General features: G+C 41.1%; 1 protein-coding gene across 1 annotated transcript in view; it reads left to right on the top strand.

Annotated features, from left to right (window-relative positions):
* The window catches only part of LOC139407699 (cytosolic phospholipase A2-like), a 57135-nt gene extending 35855 nt beyond the window's left edge, over positions 1 to 21280 (top strand). Inside the window, exons 14-18 of the mRNA XM_071151548.1 lie at positions 7197 to 7439; positions 15214 to 15398; positions 18529 to 18718; positions 20063 to 20220; positions 20901 to 21280. Of these exons, the coding sequence (XP_071007649.1) occupies positions 7197 to 7439; positions 15214 to 15398; positions 18529 to 18718; positions 20063 to 20220; positions 20901 to 21038 (914 nt within the window). The 3' untranslated portion in view covers positions 21039 to 21280. The remainder of the gene's footprint in view (positions 1 to 7196; positions 7440 to 15213; positions 15399 to 18528; positions 18719 to 20062; positions 20221 to 20900) is intronic.
* The last annotated feature ends 2892 nt before the right edge of the window (positions 21281 to 24172 follow it).

Raw genomic sequence — 24172 nt, 5'->3', positions numbered from 1 at the left:
TGTCTGAGGAACAGGCTCTCTCGACATAGTGAGTTAGGTTATAGGCCTACATCATGGGCTGGATAGAAGCAGTATACCATCTTCAGAACTGGATAATAACTGCTTTATTTGCCTCATAAAATAAATCATATTGTTTGTTCTATCTCTCATAAAGCTGTGTTTGAGAAAAGCATATGCCTAGGCTTAGGCTCTAGAGTTTCATTCTTGTTATTTTTGAATATCACGACATGCTAGAATACCTTACGTTTTTAGGCTATTCAAATAACCTTTGGAGATGGAACTCTGTTCCATTTATTGTTTGATTGGGAGAAAGCCATGCATAAAACAATGAAGTGTAGCCTTCAGTCATATTCATAGCCCATCGAAGGGAATATAGGCTACATTACTTTAAACAGCTTGACACTAGATAGTTAAAGGAGTGTCCATTATAAAACAAAATTAGGTTTAGGCTCTTGCCTAATGCCCATGCATCCGACAAAGAGGGAAACAATAGGCTATTTTCTGACTGGACATTGTGCTGCTTTGGTGGAATTCTCTGCTCTGTCTGGCCTATAGTCCTCTCTTGCATTCCTCTCTTTCTTTATTCCTCTGGTTCTGTATAGTTGGCTATATAGTTAAAATAGGCTAAACCATTGTCTGTCACATCACAATGTTGTCACCATCAGCGACGGCAGTCAATTATCGTCGATAGACGATGCTATGGTAATATCGCCCAACCCTAGTCATGCATGTAGGGAAGAACTGAGACAAAAGTAACACTTTGTTTTTTTCCATGTGCAAGTAGGGGAATTTATTTATTTTTTTATTTTTTATTTTTCCTAATCGCTCAAAGATCGATAGAACTAGGGAGACCATCTTTCATGACAAACAACTTATATACACTGAGTGTTAAAAACATTAAGGATATCTTCCTAATATCGAGTTGCATCCCCCCTCTGCCTTTGTGCCCTCAGAACAGCCTCAATTCGTCAAAGCAAGATCTCAAAAGCGTTCCACAGGGATGCTGGCCCAATGCTTCCCACAGTTGTGTAAATTTGTCTGGGTGTCCTTTGGGTGGTGGCATATTCTTGATACACATGGGAAACTGTTGAGTGTGAAAAACCCAGTAGCATTGCAGTTCTTGACACAAACCGGTGTGCCTTGCACCTACTACCATACCCCATTCAAAGGCACTTAAATATTTTGTATTACCAATTCACCCTCTCAATGGTAAACATACCCAATCCATGTCTCAATTGTTTTATGGCTTAAAAATCCTTATTTAATCTGTTTCCTCCCCTTCATCTACACTGATTGAAGTGGATTTAATGGTTATCTGTAGGAGGAAGGTATATGGTGGGTGCAATTAAGCTTAGAATGTAGTGAGTGTTGGGAAAACGATCATATGTGTTAGGCATTGATAAGGGGAGAGAGTCATGTATTAGTGATGAAGGGGGCCAGGGTCAGGTCACGTTAAGGGAGAAGGAAAACTTTATTGCCGTATCACTTAGTTTCCTGCCTAGCAATAAAGATACAATGTTTAGCAAGAAGGAGGAGGCTCCAACAAAGTGGGATACATATACCACCACTATTGTAAATATGTTTTTGTCGGTTCAGCTGTTCGATTCTTTGGGAAGAATAAACTTGGTTTAAGCTTTCGTAGTGTCCGTCGAATTCTTACTCTGATAATTTTCAACCTAACACAGTCAAAGGTTTGGACACACCTACTCATTCAAGGGTTTTTCTTTATTTTCAATATCGTAAAATAATAGTGAAGACATCACAACTATGAAATAACACATATGGAATCATGTAGTAACCAAACAAAATGGTTAAACAAATCAAAATCTATTTTATATTTAAAATTCTTCAAAGTAGCCACCCTTTGCCTTGATGACAGCTTTGCAAACCCTTGTTATTCTCTACCAGCTCACCTGGAATGATCATCCGACAGTCTTGAAGGAGTTCCCACATATGCTGAGCACTTGTTGGCTTCTTTTCCTTTACTCTGCGGTCCAACTCATCCTAAATCAGGTTGGGTGATTGTGGAGGCCAGGTCATCTGTTGCAGCACTGTCACTCTCCTTCTTGGTCAAATAGCCCTTGCACAGACTGGAGGTGTGTTTTGGATAATGGTCCTGTTGAAAAACAAATGATAGTCCCACTAAGCGCAAACCAGATGGTATGGCATATTGCTGCAGAATGCTGTGGTAGCCATGCTGGTTAAGTGTGCCTTGAATTCTAAATAAGTCACAGACGGTGTCACCAGCAAAACACCCCCACACCATCACACCTCCTCCTCCATGCTTCAAGGTGGGAACCACACATGCGGAAATCATCCATTCACCTACTCTGCATCTCACAAAGACACGGCGGTTAGAACCAAAAATCGCTAATTTGGACTCATCAGACCAGAGGACAGATTTCCACCGGTCTAATGTCCATTGCTCGGGTTTCTTTCCCCAAGCAACTCTCTTCTTATTATTAGTGTCTTTTAGTAGTTGTTACTTTGCAGTGATTCGACCATGGAGGCCTGATTCACGCAGTCTCCTCTGAACTGTTAATGTTGAGATGTGTTTATTTGAACTCTGCAGTCCAAATAAATGCTTCACAATCTGAGGGTGCAGTTAACTCTAATGAACTTATCCTCTGCAGGAGAGGTAACTCTTGGTCTTACTTTCCTGTGGCAGTCCTCATGAGAGCCATTCATCATAACTCTTAATGATGTTTGCGACTGCACAAAACGTTCAAATTTCTTGAAATGTTCTGTATTGACTGACCTTCATGTCTTAAAGTAATGATGGACTGTCATTTCTCCTTGCTTATTTGAGCTGTTCTTGCCATAATATGGACTTGGTCTGTTACCAAATAGTGCTATCTTCTGTATACCAACCCTACCTTGTCACAACTGATTGGCTGAAACGGAAAAAAAAAAAAAAAGATTTTCCACAAATAAACTTTTAACAAGGCACACCTGTTAATTGAAATGCATTCCAGTTGACTATCTCATGGTTGAGAGAATGCCAAGAGTGTGCAAAGCTGTCATCAAGGCAAAGGGTGGCTACTTTGAAGAATATAAATATATATATTTATTTAACACTTTTTTTTGGTTACTACATGATTCCATATGTGTTATTTCATAGTTTTTATGTCTTCAGTTTTCCACAATGTAGAAATGTTTTAAAATAAAGAACCCTTGACTGAGTAGGTGTGTCCAAACTTTTGACTGGTACTGTATATACTGAACAAAAATATAAACGCAACATGTGACATGAGCTGAAATAAAAGATCCCTGTAATTTTCCATCCGCAGCAAAAGCGTATTTTTCTCAGATTTTGTGCACAAATTTGTTTCCATCCCTGTTACTGAGCATTTCTCCTTTGCCAAGATAATACATCCACCTGACAGGTGTGGCGTATCAAGAAGCGGATTAAACAGCATGGTCATTACACAGCTGCACCTTGTGCTGGGCACAATTAAAGTCCACTCTAAAATGTGACATTTTTCCACAACACAATGCCACAGAGCATGCAATTGAGGGAGCGTGCAATTGGCATGCTGACTGCAGCAATGTCCACCAGCGCTGTTGCCAGAGAATTTTATATTAATTTCTCTACCATAAGCCACCTCCAACGTCGTTTTAGGAATTTGGCAGTACGTCCAACCGGCCTCACAACTACAAACCACATGTAATCACGCTAGCCCACGACCTCCACATTCAGCTTCTTCACCTGCGGGAAAGTCTGAGACCAGCCACCTGGACAGCTGATAAAACTGAGGAGTATTTCTGTCTGTAATAAAGTCCTTTTGTGGGGAAAAACTCATTCTGATTGACTGGGCCTGGAAGGGCATAGGCCCAACCACTGGGGAGCCAGGCCCACCCATGGCTGCGCACCTTCCCAGTCATGTGAAATCCATAGATCGGGGCCTAATGAATTTATTTCAATTGACTGAATTCCTTAAATGAACGGTAACTCAGTAAAATTGTAAAAATTGTTGCATGTTGCGTTTATATTTTTGTTCAGTATATTTCTAACCACTAACCTGTCACTAAATGACTATGTGAGAAGCTTCAAGTCAATTAATTAAGACATAATTCTAATGATGTCATATCATTTTCAAACATTCAGTCACTTGTTGATATTTTGCTAACATTATAAAATCAATATGAACTAGAGGAGACCAAATGGCCTGTGCTTAAACATTATTTTTTTTTTTTTCATGTTATCAGTTAACATTTGTCCCACCCATCTCTCCTGTAACTTCTCCCAGGCGAGCACCCAAGACTAGCTAGCATGATACTTGAAACATATCCGGTCTCATTAGATGGGTTAAGAAAATTACATATGTTTGCAATCTTAAACAACATAACTGTACAACCGAAAAACACTTCTGGGGACATTTTTTTTACTTACATTGCTTACAACTCGGTGAAGCATGTTCGAACTGGGCTGTTTTTTTGTTGTTGTTGGGAGCTCGTCCTCCGCATTAGGAACATGCTGACTCCTCTACATCATTCAAGCTTCTGTCTTATCTGAGAAAATTGGTGTTTTACTTTAATCCCGGCTCTCTCCTTGTAGTATCAGACAATATACCTACTATACAGTACAGTACAGTTCATTCGGAAATTTATCAGACCCCTTCCCGTTTTCCACATTTTGTTACTTTACGGCCTTATTCTAAAATGTAGTCAATGAACAGCATTCTCCAATAGGTGTTCCATTTGTCCACGTGGGAAAGGGCAGTGTGGAGTGCGATTTGTTCTGCTTGAAACATGTAGGTATTACACACTATGTCAGGGGGAGGTTGAAAATGTCAGTGAAGACACATGCCAGTTGGTCCACTTATGCTTCGAATACTCGTTCTGGTAATCCGTCTGGTCCCACGGCTTGGTGAAAGTTAACTTTTTTTAAAGGTCTTGCTTACATCGACTACCGAGAGCGTTATCACACAGTCATCCGAAACAGCTGGTGCTCTCATGCGTGCTTCAGTGTTGCTTGCCACGAAGCGAGCATAAAAGTTATTTAGCTTGTCTGGTGGGCTTGCGTCACTGGGCAGCTAACTGCTGGGTTTCCCTTATGTAGTCCGTAATAGTTTTCAAGCCCTGCCACATCTGACGACCGTCAGAGCCGGTGTAGTAGGATTCAATCTTAATTCTTTATTGATGCTTTGCCTGTTTGATAGTTCGACTGAGGGTGTAGCAGAATTTCTTATAAATGTCTGGATTAGTGTCCCACTCCTTGAAAGCAGCAGCTCAAGTCTTTAGCTCGATGCGGATGTTGCCTGTTATCCATGGTTTCTGGTTGGAATATGTACGTACGGTCACTGTGGGGAAGACAGTATCATGACTTGCCCTGTTGGGTGAGGATTATAGGTGCCAGGTTCCCCTTCCCACCCCTCTCTCTCTCTCTCTCTCTCTCTCTCCCGCACCAGTTTGATGACCGGTCGTAAACACTCTGCTTTTGGGCTCTGCCATATTTAGAGTGGAATGTGTGACTGTGGAATACAGAGAGAGACTTGGCCAAACTTTAACATAAAAAGGTTCAATAATGAAACAATATTTCTGTATTCCAACCCGTTGGAAGGGTCCATGGGCACTTAAAGAACAATCCTGTTGAATTTGTTAATAATTGCAATGTAACTAAGGACAGTCAAACAACATAACTACAGTGGGCAAAAAAGTATTTAGTCAGCCACCATTCTAAAGTACATTTCCTTATCAAATGACCAAGATATTACCGTTGTTAATGTCCCGTTGTAGGATAGTCTTGACCATATATCATCCATTTAGTTTTCCAATGATTGCACAATGGCCAATAGAACGGATGGTAGTGGAAGTTTACTCACGCGCCTACGAATTCTCAGAATGAAGCCTGACCGCCGCCCCCTTTTTCTCTGTCCATTCTTCCTGACAATGGCAGGGATTTGGGCCCATTCCCGAGAAAGCAGTATATCCTTCACGTCAGACTCGTTAAAAAAATAATAATCTTTGTCCAGTTTGAGGTGAATAATCGCTGTTCTGATGTACAGAAGTTATTTTTGGTCATAAGAGACAACAGCAGCAACATTATGTACCAAATAAGTGAACAAATGTGTTACAAACAACATGCCATTAACTCCCCTCCGGTGCTATTAACTCACTTGACTAATCAGGCCTTTGTGGTAGAATGGCCAGACCGAAGCCACTCTTCAGTAAAAGACACATGACAGTTTGCCAAAAGGCATCTAAAGGACTCTCAGACCATGAGAAACAAGATTCTCTGGTCTGATGAAACTCTTTGGCCTGAATGCCAAGCATCACGGCTGGGGAAAACATGGCACCATCCCTACAGTGAAGCATGGTGGTAGCAGCATCATGCTGTGGGGATATTCTTCAGAGGCAGGGACTGGGAGTTTAGTCAGGATCGAGGGAAAGTTTAACTGCGTAAAGTACAGAGAGATCCTTGATGAAAACCTGCTCCAGAGTGCTCAGGACCTGAGACTTGGGAGAAGGTTCACCTTCCAACAGAACAACGATCCTAAGCACACAGCCAAGACAATGCAGGAGTGGCTTCGGGACAAGTTTCTGATTGTCCTTGAGTGTCCCAGCCAGACTTGAACTGGATCGAACATCTATGGAGAGACCTGAGAAGAGCTATGCAGCGACGCTCCCCGTCTAACCTGACAGAGCTTGAGAGGATCTGCAGAGAAGAATGGGAGAAACTCCCCAAATCCAGGTGTGCCAAGCTTGTAGCGTCATACCCAAGAAGACTTGAGGCTGTGCTTCAACAAAGTAATGAATAAAGGGTCTGAATACTTTTGTAAATGTGATATTTCAGTTTTTAATTTTTAATGCATTTGCAAACATTTCGAAATACCTGTTTTTGCTTTGTCATTATGGGGTATTGTGTTGATTAGATTGATTAGGAAAAAATACAATTTAATCCATTATAAAATACGGCTGTAATTTCACAAAATCTGGAAAAAGTCAAGGGGTCTGATACTTCCCGAATGCACTGTATATAATATTTTTATACCTGGGCGTGTTGACTAAACGATTGATCAATTAAACTGTGACCCTCGGAACTGTGCACTTCAGATCAAGTCCTATCAAGCACCTCTAGCCACCAAATGCATTCTGTAAACCTACTGTACATCCCATGTGGCCTCTCTTTATCAACATTGTCCCCTTCTCTCTCCCTTGCCTCCCTTCTTTTTCTCTATCTCTCCCCTCTCTAGGAGGCAAGGAGAACCCAGGGGCGGAAGATGAGTACGGAACCGCACAGAACAGCTGGGTCCAGCGAATGATCACCTCCCTCTTCAGCGGCGACTCCTTGCTCAACACGCGAGAGGGGCGGGCGGGGAAGGTTCATAACTTCATGCTAGGCCTCAACCTCAACACCAACATGCCCTCTACCTTCGGAGACTTTATGTACCAGAACTCCTGCGCCTCCTTCGAGGATGAGGTTGACGCTGTCACAGGTCAGATGTCAAATCTGGAGATCAAGGAGTTCTAGATGTACACATTCTAGATTCGAGATCCAGATATATGACAGGTGTTAGATTCTAGTTAAAGCAAATCAAATCAAAGGTTATTTGTCAGGTGCACAGTACAGTGAAATGCTTACTTGCTAACTCTCCTCAACAATGATCAATCCATCAAGAATCAAATGCCAAAAGCAAAAGTAAAAAAATAACAAGTAGTAATAAAAAGTCAGATCCTCTGTGATGTGCACGCCGAGGAACTTGAAGCTTTTGACCCTCTCCACTGCAGCAAAGGTTTTCAGACTTTTTCACTCGGGGGCCCCCCTTCCAGTATTGGGGAACATCCCGTGCCCGTGTGCACGTGCCACATCTATTTCTATGGGCACAAGCACTGTTCATAACAAAACTGTTCACACCCCTCTTGTTGGTGGAGAGAATTTAGCAGGTTTAAAGCTTATTTCATGCAATTCTGCACATTTTGTCATGGGGTTGTTAGGTTCTAATTCTCAGAGTAAAAAACTCAACAGACACTATGGAAGTTTAAACCAAGTTTATTCTTCCCAGAGGATCAATACAGCTGTATTAGACAAAACATGTTTCCACCAACACAAGTGTATATATATATATATACTCCAATTTAGATGCACTCCTCCTTATCTCCAACCATGACATATGTTATGGTTCGACAGGAAGACGAAGTGATGGGGTAATAAACTGTTCCTCCTCCCTTAACCTCTCTGGGATATGTGGGACGCTAGCGTCCCACCTGGCCAAAAGCCAGTGAAAATGCAGAGCGCCAAATCCAAAAATCTAACTTTCGTTTCACTTGTTGTGAATCCAGCCAACATGTCAGATTTCAAAAAGGCTTTTCGGCGAAAGCAAACAATGCTATTATCTGAGGGTAGCACCTCTGTAAACAAAAAGAGAAAGCATTTTTCAACCCTGCAGGCGCGACACAAAACGTAGAATTAAAAAATATAAATCATGCCTTACCTTTGACGACCTTCTTTTGTAAACTTTGCCAAAACATTTCAAGGTATTGTAGGTATTTTTTATCGTAAATAATCAATAAAATTGAAGACGGGATGATCTGTGTTCAATACAGGATGATAACAAACTATAGCTAGCTTTCTGGTCACGCGCCTCTATCTAACAGTACACTTGAAGTGACCCTCGTTTTGAACAGGGCTACTTCATTACACAAAGGAAAAACCTCAACCAATTTATAAAGACTGGTGACATCCAGTGGAAGCGGTAGGAACTGCAAGAAGGTCCCTTAGAAATCTGGATTCCCAATGAAAACCCATTGAAAAGAGAGTGACCTCAAAAAAATAAAATCTGAATGGTTTGTCCTCGTGGTTTCGCCTGCTAAATAAGTTCTGTTATACTCAAAAACAGGATTCAGAAAGTTTTAGAAACTTCAGAGTGTTTTCTATCCAAATCTACTAATACTATGCATATATTATCTTCTGGGGTTGAGTAGCAGGCAGTTGAATTTGGGCATGCATTTCATCCGGACGTGAAAATACTGCTCCGTCACCAAGAAGTTAAGGTGACCTGACCTCAACCCCCATGATGCCTAATCCAAAGGTCCACCCTTATCACCTATAGCCCTCCCTTAATTGCCTCCCCTCTACCCAGCACATCACAAAGCCATCTGGCTCCTACAGATAACCATTTAACTTCTGATGTAAAAATCAGTGTCTATCACTCCTCAGATACTATAGTATTACTCCTAATGTATCATGTCTCTAGAGTAACAACGTACCAAGTTTAACCAGAATCTAACAGACCCCCATTTTGAACATTTAACTCCATACTGTTCAACATTACATAAACTTGGAAATTACTTATAAATCATTCCCTCCTCTAGAACAAATATCACTCTTATGTTCCATGTATCTCAATGCATACTTAGTCTAAATTGTTCGCAGTGTGTAGACCAATCCCCCCCCCCTTTCTACCGGCACTTATTATTCTAGCGTGTCTTCTTCAGATAGCATTTACAGTTCATCTTCCCAACGGCACATGTAACTCCTGCCTGTCACATTAGATTGGCCCTTGATAATGTCCCGATTTCAATATCCTAATATATACATCTGTTTCTCTCATGTACATAAGTCTCTCACCTGAGCCGTTATCTCTCTCCACGCTCACTCCACATGGGCTCTCAGCCCTGCTGCTGTCCTTACTCCGGGTTGGCTCGGACTCAGATTGGAGTGTTAAAAGTCACTGTCGCATTGAATGTTTTTGTCGCTCTTTCTTCAGCCATTTAGGGAGGGGTTTTGAGGTTCACACACGGGTTCACTGTTTGTGGTCAAATTATTCCTACCATGCATTAATACACGATCTGACGGCACCTTCCATGATAACCTCAAAAAAGGACAGATCAGAACAACAGTTTAGTTCAATTCATATCTGTTTCAGGAAATCCAGACAAGCATTGACTATATGACAAATTATTACATTAACATTCATATCCATAATTTTTATGATTATTTATTTGAATTGCTCGCCCTCCAATTTCACTGGAACGCCTAGCCCTAAGAAGTTTTTAATAACATTATCTCTACGACAAATGTCAAAGAGCATAGCAACATACTGTTACTGTTAAAACCATTTTCAATTTAGTTCATACTCCCTTATTTTACTGGCAACCTCTCGGAAGAGTTATCAGATCAGGAAGTTAGCACCCTAACCTATCGGGGAATCCCACACTCCATAAGTCCCAATCTGGTGAAATTTGTATCGAAACAAAGACAAAATGGAAATCAGCAATACACATGTCACGATCCATTTGGAGTAACTGTCATCCCTATTTAACATAGTTTTCCTTCTATATGCAGATTGAACGAAGTACATTTGTATATTTACCCAAGGACCGGGACCCCAGGGAACTGGTAATTTTCCCTTTGAACACGATTCACATCGTGATTCAAAAACAACATGTTAACCTCTAGCGTCGCGCAATCCCGTATCCGGGAGCGTAATCATAGCCTCAAGCTCATTACCATAACGCAATGTTTCCTATTCATGAAAATCGCAAATGAAATGAAATAAATATATTCAAACACAAGCTTAGCCTTTTGTTAACAACACTGTCATCTCAGATGTTCAAAATATGCTTTTCAACCAAAGCTACACAAGCATTTGTGTAAGAGTATTGATAGCCTAGCATAGCATTAAGCCTAGCATTCAGCAGGCAACATTTTCACAAAAACAAGAAAAGCATTCAAATAAAATAATTTACCTTTGAAGAACTTCGGATGTTTTCAATGACGAGACTCTTAGTTAGATAGCAAATGTTCATTTTTTCCAAAAAGATTATTTGTGTAGACGAAATAGCTCCGTTTTGTTCATCACGTTTGGCTAAGAAAAAGACCGGAAAATGCAGTCACTTACAACGCCAAACTTTTTTCCAAATTAGCTCCATAATATCGACAGAAACATGGCAAACGTTGTTTAGAATCAATCCTCAAGGTGTTTTTCACATATCTATTCGATAATCTATCAGTGGTGGCAGTTGGCTTCTAATCAGAAGCAAACTGAAAAATACTGCAGCTGGAGATTACGCAATAATTGCAACGGAGGACACCAAGCGACCACCTGGTAGATGTAGTCTCTTATGGTCAATCTTCCAATGATATGCCTACAAATACGTCACAATGCTGTAGACACCTTGTGGAAAACGTAAGCTGACTCCTAGCTCCTTCACAGCCATATAAGGAGTCATTGGCATGAGGCGGTTTAAAAAAATGTGGCACTTCCTGATTGGATTTTTATCTGGGTTTCGCCTGTAACATCAGTTCTGTGGCACTCACAGACAATATCTTTGCAGTTTTGGAAACGTCAGTGTTTTCTTTCCAAAGCTGTCAATTATATGCATAGTCGAGCATCTTTTCGTGACATATCTTGTTTAAAACGGGAACGCTTTTCATCCAAAAATTTAAGAAACTATCGAAGAAGTTAAATCAAAAATAAACAAATTTGAATAACTAATCAACTTAGAATTGCAACACTTGATAACCCCATAAGGAAATAATAGTATCTCATAAAGTATTGGTAAAATAGAGTAGAAACTGGTGTTTCTTATTCATTTTATAATTAAAGCCCACCTGTTTCTATCATTTCTAGTGAGTTTGATCAGGGCTCACCGGAAAGTCAGGATACAGTGCATTTGACACAATTAAATATTTCCTCTCCCTTTTCTTTCCCTGTTCTTCAGAAACCATTTCAAAACCTTCCAAACATTTCCATCCTTCTGTATACCCAATTTAAAACTGAATTGAAAAGACCCCATCCAAAATAAATCACACAGTATCAACACCACTAACACAAATTCATAACCTGTAAATTGTGTGTGTGTGCTGGTGTGTGTGTGTGTGGTAAACCATAGGTCAAAAACACACATGAACAGGCCTCACTTATCTGGAACTCTGTTTATGGCCTACTCCATCATTTATTTATATTTTATTTAGCATGTACTATTCTCCATAACCACCGCACCACAATGTTCATGAACTAACTAAAAAATAAAAAATAATTCAACCCCTTTGCTAATTCCTCGTTACCCCACCACCCTTTTGTACATTCTATAAATCAATTTCATAATAGAACCACATAAAATGTCTCATGAGATCAAAAAAAACTAGGCTTTCTGAGTATTTGGCCAGATAATTTACATTTGTTACCTCTAGAATCCATTCCCCTGGCATTCCGCCTAGATTCTTCAACCCAAAATACTTTTTCCTGTGGCAAATTTAGCCAATTTCTCATAAAGAGTCCGTGATATTTGATCCTGGCATCTATTAAAAAGTTGGGTACGACTTGATCTCATATGTCTTCCTTCACATAAACTGCATGAACCACTATAGATTGAACCGAATAAACACTTGCATAGCGGCATTCCCTCCGAATGCAGCAGGTTCCATTCCTACACTAATTCTTCCAGTCTGATAACTCCGTTTTAGATGTGGGACTATCTCCTTATGCTTTGTTTTTTCGCTACGTTTCTTTGACTTACTTTGGCCATTGAAGCCACTGTTAGTGACTTTCACTGTGGCCGTATTAACTCCTCGCACATCTGAGAAGTAAGCAGAGTTATATTCCACTTTCAAAGCATCTTGCTCGATTTCATCCACAAACCCCGCAATTGCCGTTTTGATCACAGGTTTCAAACCTGCCATCAAAGCCAAAGTACAAATTCTATGAATGAACTCACGTACCCAGTCATTTTGTAGCTAACTACATCTATTAGTTCCCCATATTTGAGCCGAATTGGTAGAATGCTCGTGTGCTTCTTTCAGCGCCTCCATGGCTTTATTAAACTCCTCTAGCTCCGCTTGGAGAATCGGGGCCGTCTGTCACCATATCAATAGTTATTATTCCCCAACCTCTCCCATTTGTGTTTAGGGTGTTTTAGATTTCTTAACTCCCATCTATAATACACATGTATTAACTATTTTCCACGGTAGCGCTACCCACTTCCCCGGAGAATAGTTATGGTTTTTGTCCCTAATTAATTGATCATGGCACTTAATACCTTATTAGTACCAATACTATAGCGTCTGCAAATGTATTACTGGAGAATACAGATTCCAATATTGCACCACAAAAATCACTGTTGTTGATAACACACGTTACCAAAATTATTCATCCTTGTCTTCCTAATTTCCACATAATCTTTCATGGTTCCCCCTCCCCATTGGGCATAAACCAACCTCTCTATGTATTGCTACTGCATGTAACTCAAACAGTGTCCGAATGTCTTATTTCCTGTTAAAAAAAATTACTCACTAGCTTCTAGAACTCTCATCTTCTTCTAAAACTCACTAGTTGCTAGAACTCTCGTCTTCCTAAAACTCATTATGTTCTAGAACTCACTGCAGCTGGGACTTTTGTCCCTTTTACAGATCTCGCAGGGGAATACCCCCACTAGGGACCTATCCTAATACGGAACCTACCCTACACTGTATTGTCACTCCTAGATCTTGCAGAGGAAAACCTCTACTCGGGACCTATCCTTGAAGGAACCCACCCTACACGTTACATCAGCCTGGATCTCGCAGAGGAAAACCTCCCCTCGGGACCTATCCTTATGGATACTACCCTAAACCTGATTTTTTTTACCTGGATCTCGCAGAGGAAAACTTCCACTCGTGACCTATCCTTAAGGAACCTATCCTAAACCTGATTTTTACCTGGATCTCGCAGAGAAAAACCTCCACTCGGGACCTATCCTTAAGGAACCTACCCTCCACCAGATATTTACAACCGGTCGTTACACAATGGGCCTACGAATAAACTCAGGCTCTCTAGGTCCATATCCTATAATTGTTCAGTCTACGTTTTCTCATCTCCCCAAGATGTCAAAATGAGTGGATAACAGGTGTGGGAACTGTGCGTACGTTGTTTATTGCCAGCTCCTGCTCCACTGATCTGGACTCTCTGGTTTGACTACAAATCGTGGTGAACCCTGCTCTCAGTGCCAACTGTTAGGTTCTAATTCTTTACGTTAGCTGACATGGGCTAGTTGATCAGGACATTTCTGACAAATTATAAATAGCTCTCTAAGGTGTGCAAAGACGAACATGCCTTGAGGAACTGATGATGCACTACTCAATTTTGAAATGTCAGCTTGTGCATTCTACTATTACTACTTTAAAGAGTAAGTATAAAGCCAGACTGGGTCCTTTAAAAAATCAATTGTAGGGTGCGCCCCCTCCTGCCCACCCCTTGCTCCCCCCACAGTTTGGGAACAACAGTACTAGAGGTCTTCACTTGTCCAAAAAGTTGGAACTGATATGCATGAAATAGAGAACGGTTCCGAACAGACCCGAGAACAACTAGATCTGTTCTGTATTGACCTGGTTGGATCCAGTCTTGGTCCAAACCGGGTGAGGGAAGCACTAGAAAAGTCGTTTTTTAAAGCTACTTTATTAAGCATAGCTGATAAAGCGGGAGAGGAGGGAGAGGTTGAGGTGCCGCTCTAGCAGGCGGGGGAGGGGCAATACTGTGAGCGTGGGAAAAAGGCAAGCAGGAGGGAGGGAGACATAAGAGACAGCAACCAACCAACCATGCCGACTTGCGCTTTAGTAGTCTAATAGCTGCCATAGCTAGGTTAACTTATCAAATATGATTACGTAGTATCGATCTCGACTGCATAAAACAGAGAGTTACTTGTCAAGCAAGCTGTTGGCGCTTGGTAGTAGCCTATCCTTCTCCTTTAACTTTTAATTCCGTAATTTTAATTCCATCTTCCATTGATTAGACATCTAACATTTGCCACACACTGAGGCTCTATGACTGTAACCTATTGCCGCAATGATGACTTATGATTGGCCAACAACAACAAGCTACACACGCCACGTCCACTCTAGTGAAAAGCAAGAGCAGCGGCAAAAATTATAGAATTTCTCTCTCTACTGCAACAGTGGCGTTCGGATCTGTATCGGCCCTTCCAGACAAGTCGGTTAAAATTACACATACCCGAGACCCTTGACAATCATATCATATGACATCCGACCCAGACCCCTGACATTATTTAGAATTATGGATCCGGACCCTCTCGGGCCTCGGACCGGATCTCAGATTGGATCTCAGGTATTTGGGTACAGGTGGATCCATGACGACATCTACTGTGTATATATGGAAACAGTTATAACATGACCATCACACACACACCCAATCAACACACACATCCGTTCCCTTACGCATTTCTACTATAACACCTTCTGTATTTATTCTGCATTGTATTCCATAACATTCTCAGACCCAGATGAGTTTGCTGGTATCTATGAGCCACTGGACGTGAAGAGTAAGAAGATCCACATAGTGGACAGTGGTCTGACCTATAACCTCCCGTACCCCCTCATCCTGCGCCCGCAGCGTGGCGTCGACCTCATTATCTCCTTCGACTTCTCAGCCCGCCCCAGTGACTCCAGCCCACCCTTCAAGGTCAGTAGATTGTGCAGGACAGTCCCACAATTTGGACCTTTGTCCTGAGTCCCGAAACCAATCATGTCCCACATTTTATCAACAAATTCAAACATCACTAATTGTTGTTTTGTTCCATATTTCAGTCAGACATTTCAACCTGTCTCTTCCAGTCACGTTGTGCTTATGAAAAAATATATATCATAATAATGTGGTACTGGTGATGTTAAACACTTCTCCAATCGTTGTTGAGATCTGATATTCTGCGCAACGCATATGCCTATTGTCAATCAATCATATCTCTCAAATCTTTTCGGGTTAAATTCCAGCTAAAATTGGAGAGGACAGTTAGGCTGTCCCTCCAGGATTCTGCGATTGCAAAATCAACCAATCAGCGCATATTATGTACAATTTTGAACAATTCCCGCACTTTTGGCGCATTAAAGGGTCCAATCAAAAGCGGTTTTGTAATTTTGACTAATTACTGCTCTGTTACCATGGAAAATGGCCCAATCCAATAACAGCTAACAACCATGCAAAACAATTTAAAAATTAACGTGATAAAAACATTGCAAAATGTATCGCAGAATTTCAGAAAAGCTGCCGAAAAATCAAGCATTAGGCCTAACAACTTGTAAAAAGTGTACTTCTGATGATGAGCTACAAATTTAAGTAAATAGACGTATTAAACTCAAAGATATATAAGGTCATTTCATCAAACTTGTGAGGCTCTCCATGCTCATTAGTTTCTCATTCAACATATTTGCTTCTACTTCACTCAATCCTGTTTTAAGTCTCCCTTCCTAACTGTGTTACATTCCCTTTGCTCGCTCAGTGCAGCGGAAGCAGGTGTGGCCGGAGCATTGTGAAGTTAGATCAAAAGCTGAATCAATGTCTAGGAAAATCACATAATGAATAATTAGTACTCTACATAACAGAACCAAATATAATCACATGAAATAACGTTACTGTTACACCAAAAACACCACCTAATTTGTTATGAGAGTTTAGGATGGTCAGCTGAATAGTAAAAAAAAAAAAAATAATGCGGCCAAAACTCAAAAGCATGCAGAATGATACAGGAAGGCTACAGTATGTGCCTTGCAAAAGTATTCACCCCCCTTGGCATTTTTCTTGTTTTGTTGCATTACAACCTGTAAATTAAATTGATTTTTATTTGTATTTCATGTAATGGACACACACAAAATGGTCCAAATTAGTGAAGTGAAATGAAAAATATAACATGTTTCCAAAAATTCTAAAAAACAAAAACGGAAAAGTGCATATGTATTCACCCCCTTTGTATGAAGCCCCTAAATAATATCTGGTGCAACCAATCACCTTCAAAAGTCACATAATTAGTTAGATTGCACACAGGTGGACTATATTTAAGTGTCAAATGATCTGTCACATGATCTCGGGTGTTCTGAAAGGGCCCAGAGTCTGCAACACCACTAAGCAAGGGGCACCACCAAGCACGCGGCACCATGAAGACCAAGGAGCTCGCCAAACAGGTCAGAGACAAAGTTGTGAAGTACAGATCAGGGTTGGGTTAAAAAATATATATCAAAAACTTTGAACATCCCACAGAGCACCATTAAATCCATTATTAAAAAATTGAAAGGATATGGCACCACAACAAACCTGCCAAGAGAGGGCCGCCCACCAAAACTCACAGACCAGGCAAGGAGGGCATTAATCAGAGGCAACAAAGAGACTAAAGATAACCCTGAAAGAGCTGCAGAGCTCCACAGCGGAGATTGGAACATCTGTCCATAGGACCCCTTTAAGCCGTACACTCCACAGAAATGGGCTTTATGGAAGAGTGGCCAGAAAAAAGCCATTGCTTTAAGAAAAAAATAAGCAAAGACATTTGGTGTTTGCCAAAAGGCATGTGGAAGAAGGTGCTCTGGTCAGATGTGACAAAAATTTAGCTTTTGGCCATCAAGGAAAACGCTATATCTGGCATAAACCCAACACCTCTCATCACCCCGAGAACACTATCCATCTAGCATCATGCTGTGGGGATGTTTTTCATCGGTAGGGACTGGGAAACTGGTCAGAATTGAAGGAATGATGGATGGTGCTAAATACAGGGAAATTCTTGAGGGAAATCTGTTTCAGTCTTCCAGAGATTTGAGGCTGGGATGGAGGTTCACCTTCCAGCAGGACAATGACCCTAAGCACACTGCTAAAGCGACACTCGAGTGGTTTAAGGGGAACATTTAAATGTCTTGGAATGGCCTAGTCAAAGCCCCGACCTCAATCCATTTGAGAATCTGTGGTATGACTTAAAGATTGCTGTACACCAGCGGAACCCATCCAACTTGAATGACAAGTTTTGCCTTGAAGATGGGCAAAATCCCAGTGGCTAGATGTGCCAAGATTATAGAGACATACCCCAAGAGACTTGCAGCTGGAATTTCTGCAAAAGGTGGCTCTACAAAGTATTAACTTAGGGGGGGTGAATAGTTATGCACGCTCAAGTTCTCATTTTTTTTGTCTTGTTACTTGTTTGTTTCCAAATAAAAAATATTTTGCATCTTCAAAGCGATAGGCATGTTGTGTAAATCAAATGATACAAACCCCCCAAAACTATTTGAATTCCAGGTTGTAAGGCAACAAGATAGGAAAAATGCCAAGGAGGGTGAATACTTTCACAAGCCACTGTAGTTTGTTAACATCATCGGTTCTAATTTGCGCACGAACAGTAGTTCAAGAGGATCTAAATGCATATTCCCATGAAACTGATTGAGATCAAATGGTTGGCATGCAGATGCAGTTTATGTAATATTATTCACGATTGTCAGTGATGTTGGCCTATTTTGAAATTAGGTATGCCTAACTTGGTGTTTGTATACTTTTTTTTTAGACGATAAGTGTGGTCATAGGCAGTACATTGCAAATGGAGGATGCATTTTTAATATATTAGGTATTTTAAATGTGGTCACCCTTCAGGTTAGATCATTGTACTTCTAAGCTCTGCCTGTCAGTACTTTGCTTTAAAATGTTTATTTCATTTTATCATTGAAGATTATTTTGTGTGATGATTAAGTAGTTATGAGTTAGGATAAAAGTTACAATCATTTTACTATTCCGTAGTAATCGAGATGTGAACTTTTTGACTTGTCTTTGGTATATATATATATAGGAGCTGCTGCTGGCTGAGAAGTGGGCCCGGATGAACAAGCTGCCATTCCCTAAGATCGACCCCAAGGTGTTTGACCGCGAGGGCCTGAAAGAGTGCTACATCTTCAAACCAATAAAGGGGGAACGGAACTGCCCCACTGTCATCCATTTTGTCCTGGTCAACATCAACTTCAGGATGTTCAAAGCCCCTGGTAAGTACTGTATATGTACAGTGTATGCCATATGTATGTCTGTACATGTTGTTTGTGTACATGTGAAATATGTGAGCCCTGTTTGAAAGTGATTTCCTCTTCAATTAAGCTATGTTTAGCTATAATTAATGTTATTTTAGTGACTGGTCTCCCCTATCTTGGTTTTGGTTCCTAGATCAATTCCAGTGTATTCCGATCAAGTCTGGTCTGTTCCGATGTATTCCATACATAATAGTAGGCCCCTTACTGACTGTTTATCTATAGGGAATATTCCCCTACGGATGTTGAGGGTTTATAGTGGTGTGTTTATGTGTGGGATTGGTATTTTACAAGTTGCCTAGTGGGGTGATTTATGAACCCATAAGGAGCAGATCTGTGACCAGGTGCTATGGGGGGAATCTCTCACTATGCTGGGAGAGCAATGTGTGTAGACAGGGTAAACATCATCAGCCATAGGAACACATATATACACTGGCCTGGCCTCTGCGCTGCCTCACACACTGAATTATAGTGTTTAGGGCCTCATGACGAGGGCCACTCACATGTTGTCATACACTGATATATTTATGTCTGTGTAGGAGAGAGAGTAGGTTATATCACTGGTCTGTTAATCCCCTGTATAGTCAAAGACAAGTGTACCCTCATTTAGGATGCTTTAAGCTAAAGTGTGCCTTAAGCTACATTCCTAGGGTGCCTTGAGCTACATGCCTTAAGCTAAGGTGTACAACCCCCATTGAATATGGCCGGTATCATGAATGAAATTGTTGCCTGCATAGCTGGTAAGGCTGTTTTCATGTTATCCAGAGGTAAACAAATCATTGGCCAGAGCGTCAAGTGTGTGCTCTGAACGCTCAGAGAGGGAAACGAGATGGGTACAGCTAAAGCTTAAGAGGGTGTGAATGATGCTGAATGGGTGTAAACAAAGAAGAGCTCTACACTAGATACCAAAACATTCAAAGGCCATTTTCGCTAAAGTGAGTTTACAAGTTTATCAACTTTCAAAGCAGAATTACTTTCCCATTGTTACTCAAAAATGCAGTGTATAATATACCATTTTGTAGCTCTGAGTCTCTACTTGTATTCCATGTCAAAAACATGATTTCAAATTTTGCTACATAAGACCGAATCCAAGTGGTGAGTCACAAATGACTAACCATCACGTAACTTCGCCATTGTTAAAATGGATTGACAGTGCGTAATCCACTGGAGTTGGGGCAGAAAAAAACGTAGTTCTGAAATAGTCATTTGATATAGGCTATTATTAGCTGTATATGACCATTTATTAGTTAGTCATAGTCCCTATCATCCTGAAATAAATATCATCCCTTTGCTGTGTGTTTGAAGGAGTGCCTCGTGAAACAGAACAGGAGAAGAAGATGGCTGACTTTGACATCTTTGATGACCCCGAGACGCCGTACTCCACGTTTAACTTCCAGTACTCAAACCAGGCCTTCACACAACTCCACGACCTCATGGAGTTCAATACGCTCAACAACATCGAGGTATGTTCAGCCTTCAACAACATCACCACTGCCTACTGTACAGCCATCTCTAATATGTTAGGTCAGACAGTTTTTGGAACAATTAAGTGCTCTTTAAAGAGCCAGGAATATGTTGATGTGGAGCCATACTAGTTTTGTCTGTGGTTGGTGCGTTATCGTGAAGTGCTTTTAACATCCAGGTCAAATTGATTCTTAAGCACTGTGTGTGGGTGTGTAAAAAGATCCCACGAATCAAAAAGTCAGTTCAGTCGGTCAGAACTAAAATGCCAGTGAATGAAGTGGTTTTCCAATATGACATTAGTACTGAATGTGGTAGATGGTAATGTGCATCCTGACTCCTGTTCAAACCACCCTCCACATAGTGGTGAGTTCGGTTAGCCAGAACTAATGTCTGTAAAACAATATTTCAACAACGTAAATGTCAGTTCAACCAGCCAGATTTAATGTATGTTAAACATTCCAGCAACATCAACGTTTGCCCAGTTATCCATCACAAATTATAGGTCCCCTGGACATCAAACGCCTGTGTGTAGGCCTATGCTGATTTTTTATTTGTTTTAATCTAACCTATAACCACATTTGAATTCATTATGATTGTTTGTTAACGGTCAATTGACTAACCACATGTGTCGGTTAATACAGTGTTTAATCCATTCCACATCCTCTATCCACCTCTCTAGGTGATAAAAGAGGCAATTAAGGAGAGCATTATGTACAGGAAGGAGAATCCCTCACGCTGCTCTGTGTCCCTCTCACTCAACGAGATCCAGAACAAAATGTTCCTGAAGCGGGAGATGCGGGAGAAAGCCCGGAAGTGAGAGCCGGAATGCTGGCAGAAGCAACATCAAGCTATCAGACAAGACTTTGCGAAATGACATACAGAACCAGTCAAAAGTTATTTCTACATTTTTTTTTTTACTAAATAACACATGGAATCATGTAGCAACCAATAAAAAGTATTAAACAAATGAAGATATATCTAAGATTCTTCAAAGTAGCCACCCTTTGCCTTGATGACAGCTTGGCAGACATGCTCTCGACATAAAGTATTTATTTCAAGTTAAAGTGTACTGTTTTTATTTTTTTATTTAACCTTTATTTAACCAGGTAGGCTAGTTGAGAACAAGTTCTCATTTGCAACTGTGACCTGGCCAAGATAAAGCAAAGCAGTGTGAACAGACAACAGAGTTACACATGGAGTAAACAATTAACAAGTCAATAACACAGTAGAAAAAAAGAGTCTATATACATTGTGTGCAAAAGGCATGAGGAGGTAGACAAATATTTACAATTTTGCAGATTAACCTGTTGGATCTCTAGGGGCGCTATTTCATTTTTGGATAAAAAACGTTCCCGTTTTAAGCGCAATATTTTGTCACGAAAAGATGCTCGACTATGCATATTCTTGACAGTTTTTGAAAGAAAACACTGAAGTTTCAGAATCTGCAAAGATATTGTCTGTAAGTGCCCCAGAACTCATTCTACAGGCGAAACCAAGATGATGCGTCAACCAGGAAATTAGCAGAATTTCTGAAGCTCTGTTTTCCATTGTCTCCTTATATGGCTGTGATTGCGCAAGGAATGAGCCTACACTTTCTGTCGTTACCCCAAGGTCTTAGCAGCATTGTGACGTATTTGTAGGCATATCATTGGAAGATTGACCATAAGAGACTACATTTTCCAAGTGTCCGCCTGGTGTCCTGCGTGGAATTCGGTGCGCAATTGCCAGCTGCTTGTACTTTTCCATTTGATTGAGGGGAGAAACCATGCTTCCAAGAACGATATATCAATGAAGAGATATGTGAAAAACACCTTGAGGATTGATTCTAAACAACGTTTGCCATATTTTCAGTCGATATTATGGAGTTAATTTGGAAAAAAGTTTGCGTTTTGAGGACTGAATTTTCGTTTTTTTTTGGTAGCCAAATGTGATGTATAAAACGGAGCTATTTCTAATACACAAAGAATCTTTTTGGAAAAACTGAGCATCTGCTATCTAACTGAGAGTATCCTCATTGAAAACATCAGAAGTTCTTCAAAGGTAAATGATTTTATTTGAAGGCTTTTATGTTTTTGTTGAAATGTTGCGTGCTGGATGCTAACGCTAATGCTAACGCTAAATGCTACGCTAGCTAGCTACTTTTACACAAATTATTGTTTTCCTATGGTTGAGAAGCATATTTTGAAAATCTGAGATGACAGTGTTGTTTACAAAAGGCTAAGCTTGAGAGATGGCATATTTATTTAATTTCATTTGCGATTTTCATGAATAGTTAACGTTGCGTTATGGTAATGAGCTTGAGTCTGTATTCCTGATACCGGATCCGGGATGGGGAGATCAGAGAGGTTAACACTGGAGTGATACATGATCAGATGGTCATGTACAGGTAGAGATATTGGTGTGCAAAAAAGCAGAAAAGTAAATAAATATAAACAGTATGGGGATGAGGTAGGTAAAATTGGGTGGGCTATTTACCGATAGACTATGTACAGCTGCAGCGATCGGTTAGCTGCTCAGATAGCAGATGTTTAAAGTTGGTGAGGGAGATAAAAGTCTCCAACTTAAGCGATTTTTGCAATTCGTTCCAGTCACAGGCAGCAGAGAACTGGAACGAAAGGCGGCCAAATGAGGTGTTGGCTTTAGGGATGATCAGTGAGAAACACCTGCTGGAGCGCGTGCTACGGGTGGGTGTTGCCATCGTGACCAGTGAACTGAGATAAGGCTGAGCTTTACCTAGCATAGCATGGACTTGTAGATGACCTGGAGCCAGTGGGTCTGGCGACGAATATGTAGCGAGGGCCAGCCGACTAGAGCATACAGGTCGCAGTGGTGGGTGGTATAAGGTGCTTTAGTAACAAAACGGATGGCACTGTGATAAACTGCATCCAGTTTGCTGAGTAGAGTATTGGAAGCTATTTTGTAGATGACATCGCCGAAGTCGAGGATCGGTAGGATAGACAGTTTTACTAGGGTAAGTTTGGCGGCGTGAGTGAGTGAAGGAGGCTTTGTTGCGGAATAGAAAGCCAACTCTAGATTTGATTTTAGATTGGAGATGTTTGATATGAGTCTGGAAGGAGAGTTTACAGTCTAGCCAGACACCTAGGTACTTATAGATGTCCACATATTCTAGGTCGGAACCATCCAGGGTGGTGATGCTAGTCGGGCGTGCGGGTGCAGGCAGCGAACGGTTGAAAAGCATGCATATGTTTTTACTTGCGTTTAAGAGCAGTTGGAGGTCACGGAAGGAGTGTTGTATGGCATTGAAGCTCGTTTGTAGGTTAGATAGCACAGTGTCCAAGGATGGGCCGGAAGTATACAGAATGGTGTCGTCTGCGTTGAGGTGGATCAGGGAATTGCCCGCAGCAAGAGCAACATCATTCATATATACAGAGAAAAGAGTCGGCCCGGGAATTGAACCCTGTGGCACCCCCATAGAGACTGCCAGAGGACCGGACAACATGCCCTCCTATTTGACACGCTGAACTCTGTCTGCAAAGTAGTTGGTGAACCAGGCAAGGCAGTCATCAGAAAAACAGAGGCTACTGAGTCTGCCGATAGGAATATGGTGATTGACAGAGTCGAAAGCCTTGGCAAGGTCGATGAAGACGGCTGCACAGTACTGTCTTTTATCGATGGCGGTTATGATATCGTTTAGTACCTTGAGCGTGGCTGAGGTGCACTTGTGACCGGCTCGGAAACCAGATTGCACAGCGGAGAAGGTACGGTGGGATTTGAGATGGTCAGTGACCTGTTTGTTGACTTGGCTTTCGAAGACCTTAGATAGGCAGGGCAGGATGGATATAGGTCTGTAACAGTTTGAAGAGGGGGATGACTGCGGCAGCTTTCCAATCCTTGGGGATCTCAGACGATATGAAAGAGAGGTTGAACAGGCTGGTAATAGGGGTTGCAACAATGGCGGCGGATAGTTTCAGAAATAGAGGGTCCATATTG

Source organism: Oncorhynchus clarkii, chromosome 4 (genome assembly GCF_045791955.1).
Source record: "Oncorhynchus clarkii lewisi isolate Uvic-CL-2024 chromosome 4, UVic_Ocla_1.0, whole genome shotgun sequence".
Taxonomy (NCBI): Eukaryota; Metazoa; Chordata; class Actinopteri; order Salmoniformes; family Salmonidae; genus Oncorhynchus; species Oncorhynchus clarkii.
This window is presented reverse-complemented; position numbering and strand designations above follow the sequence as displayed.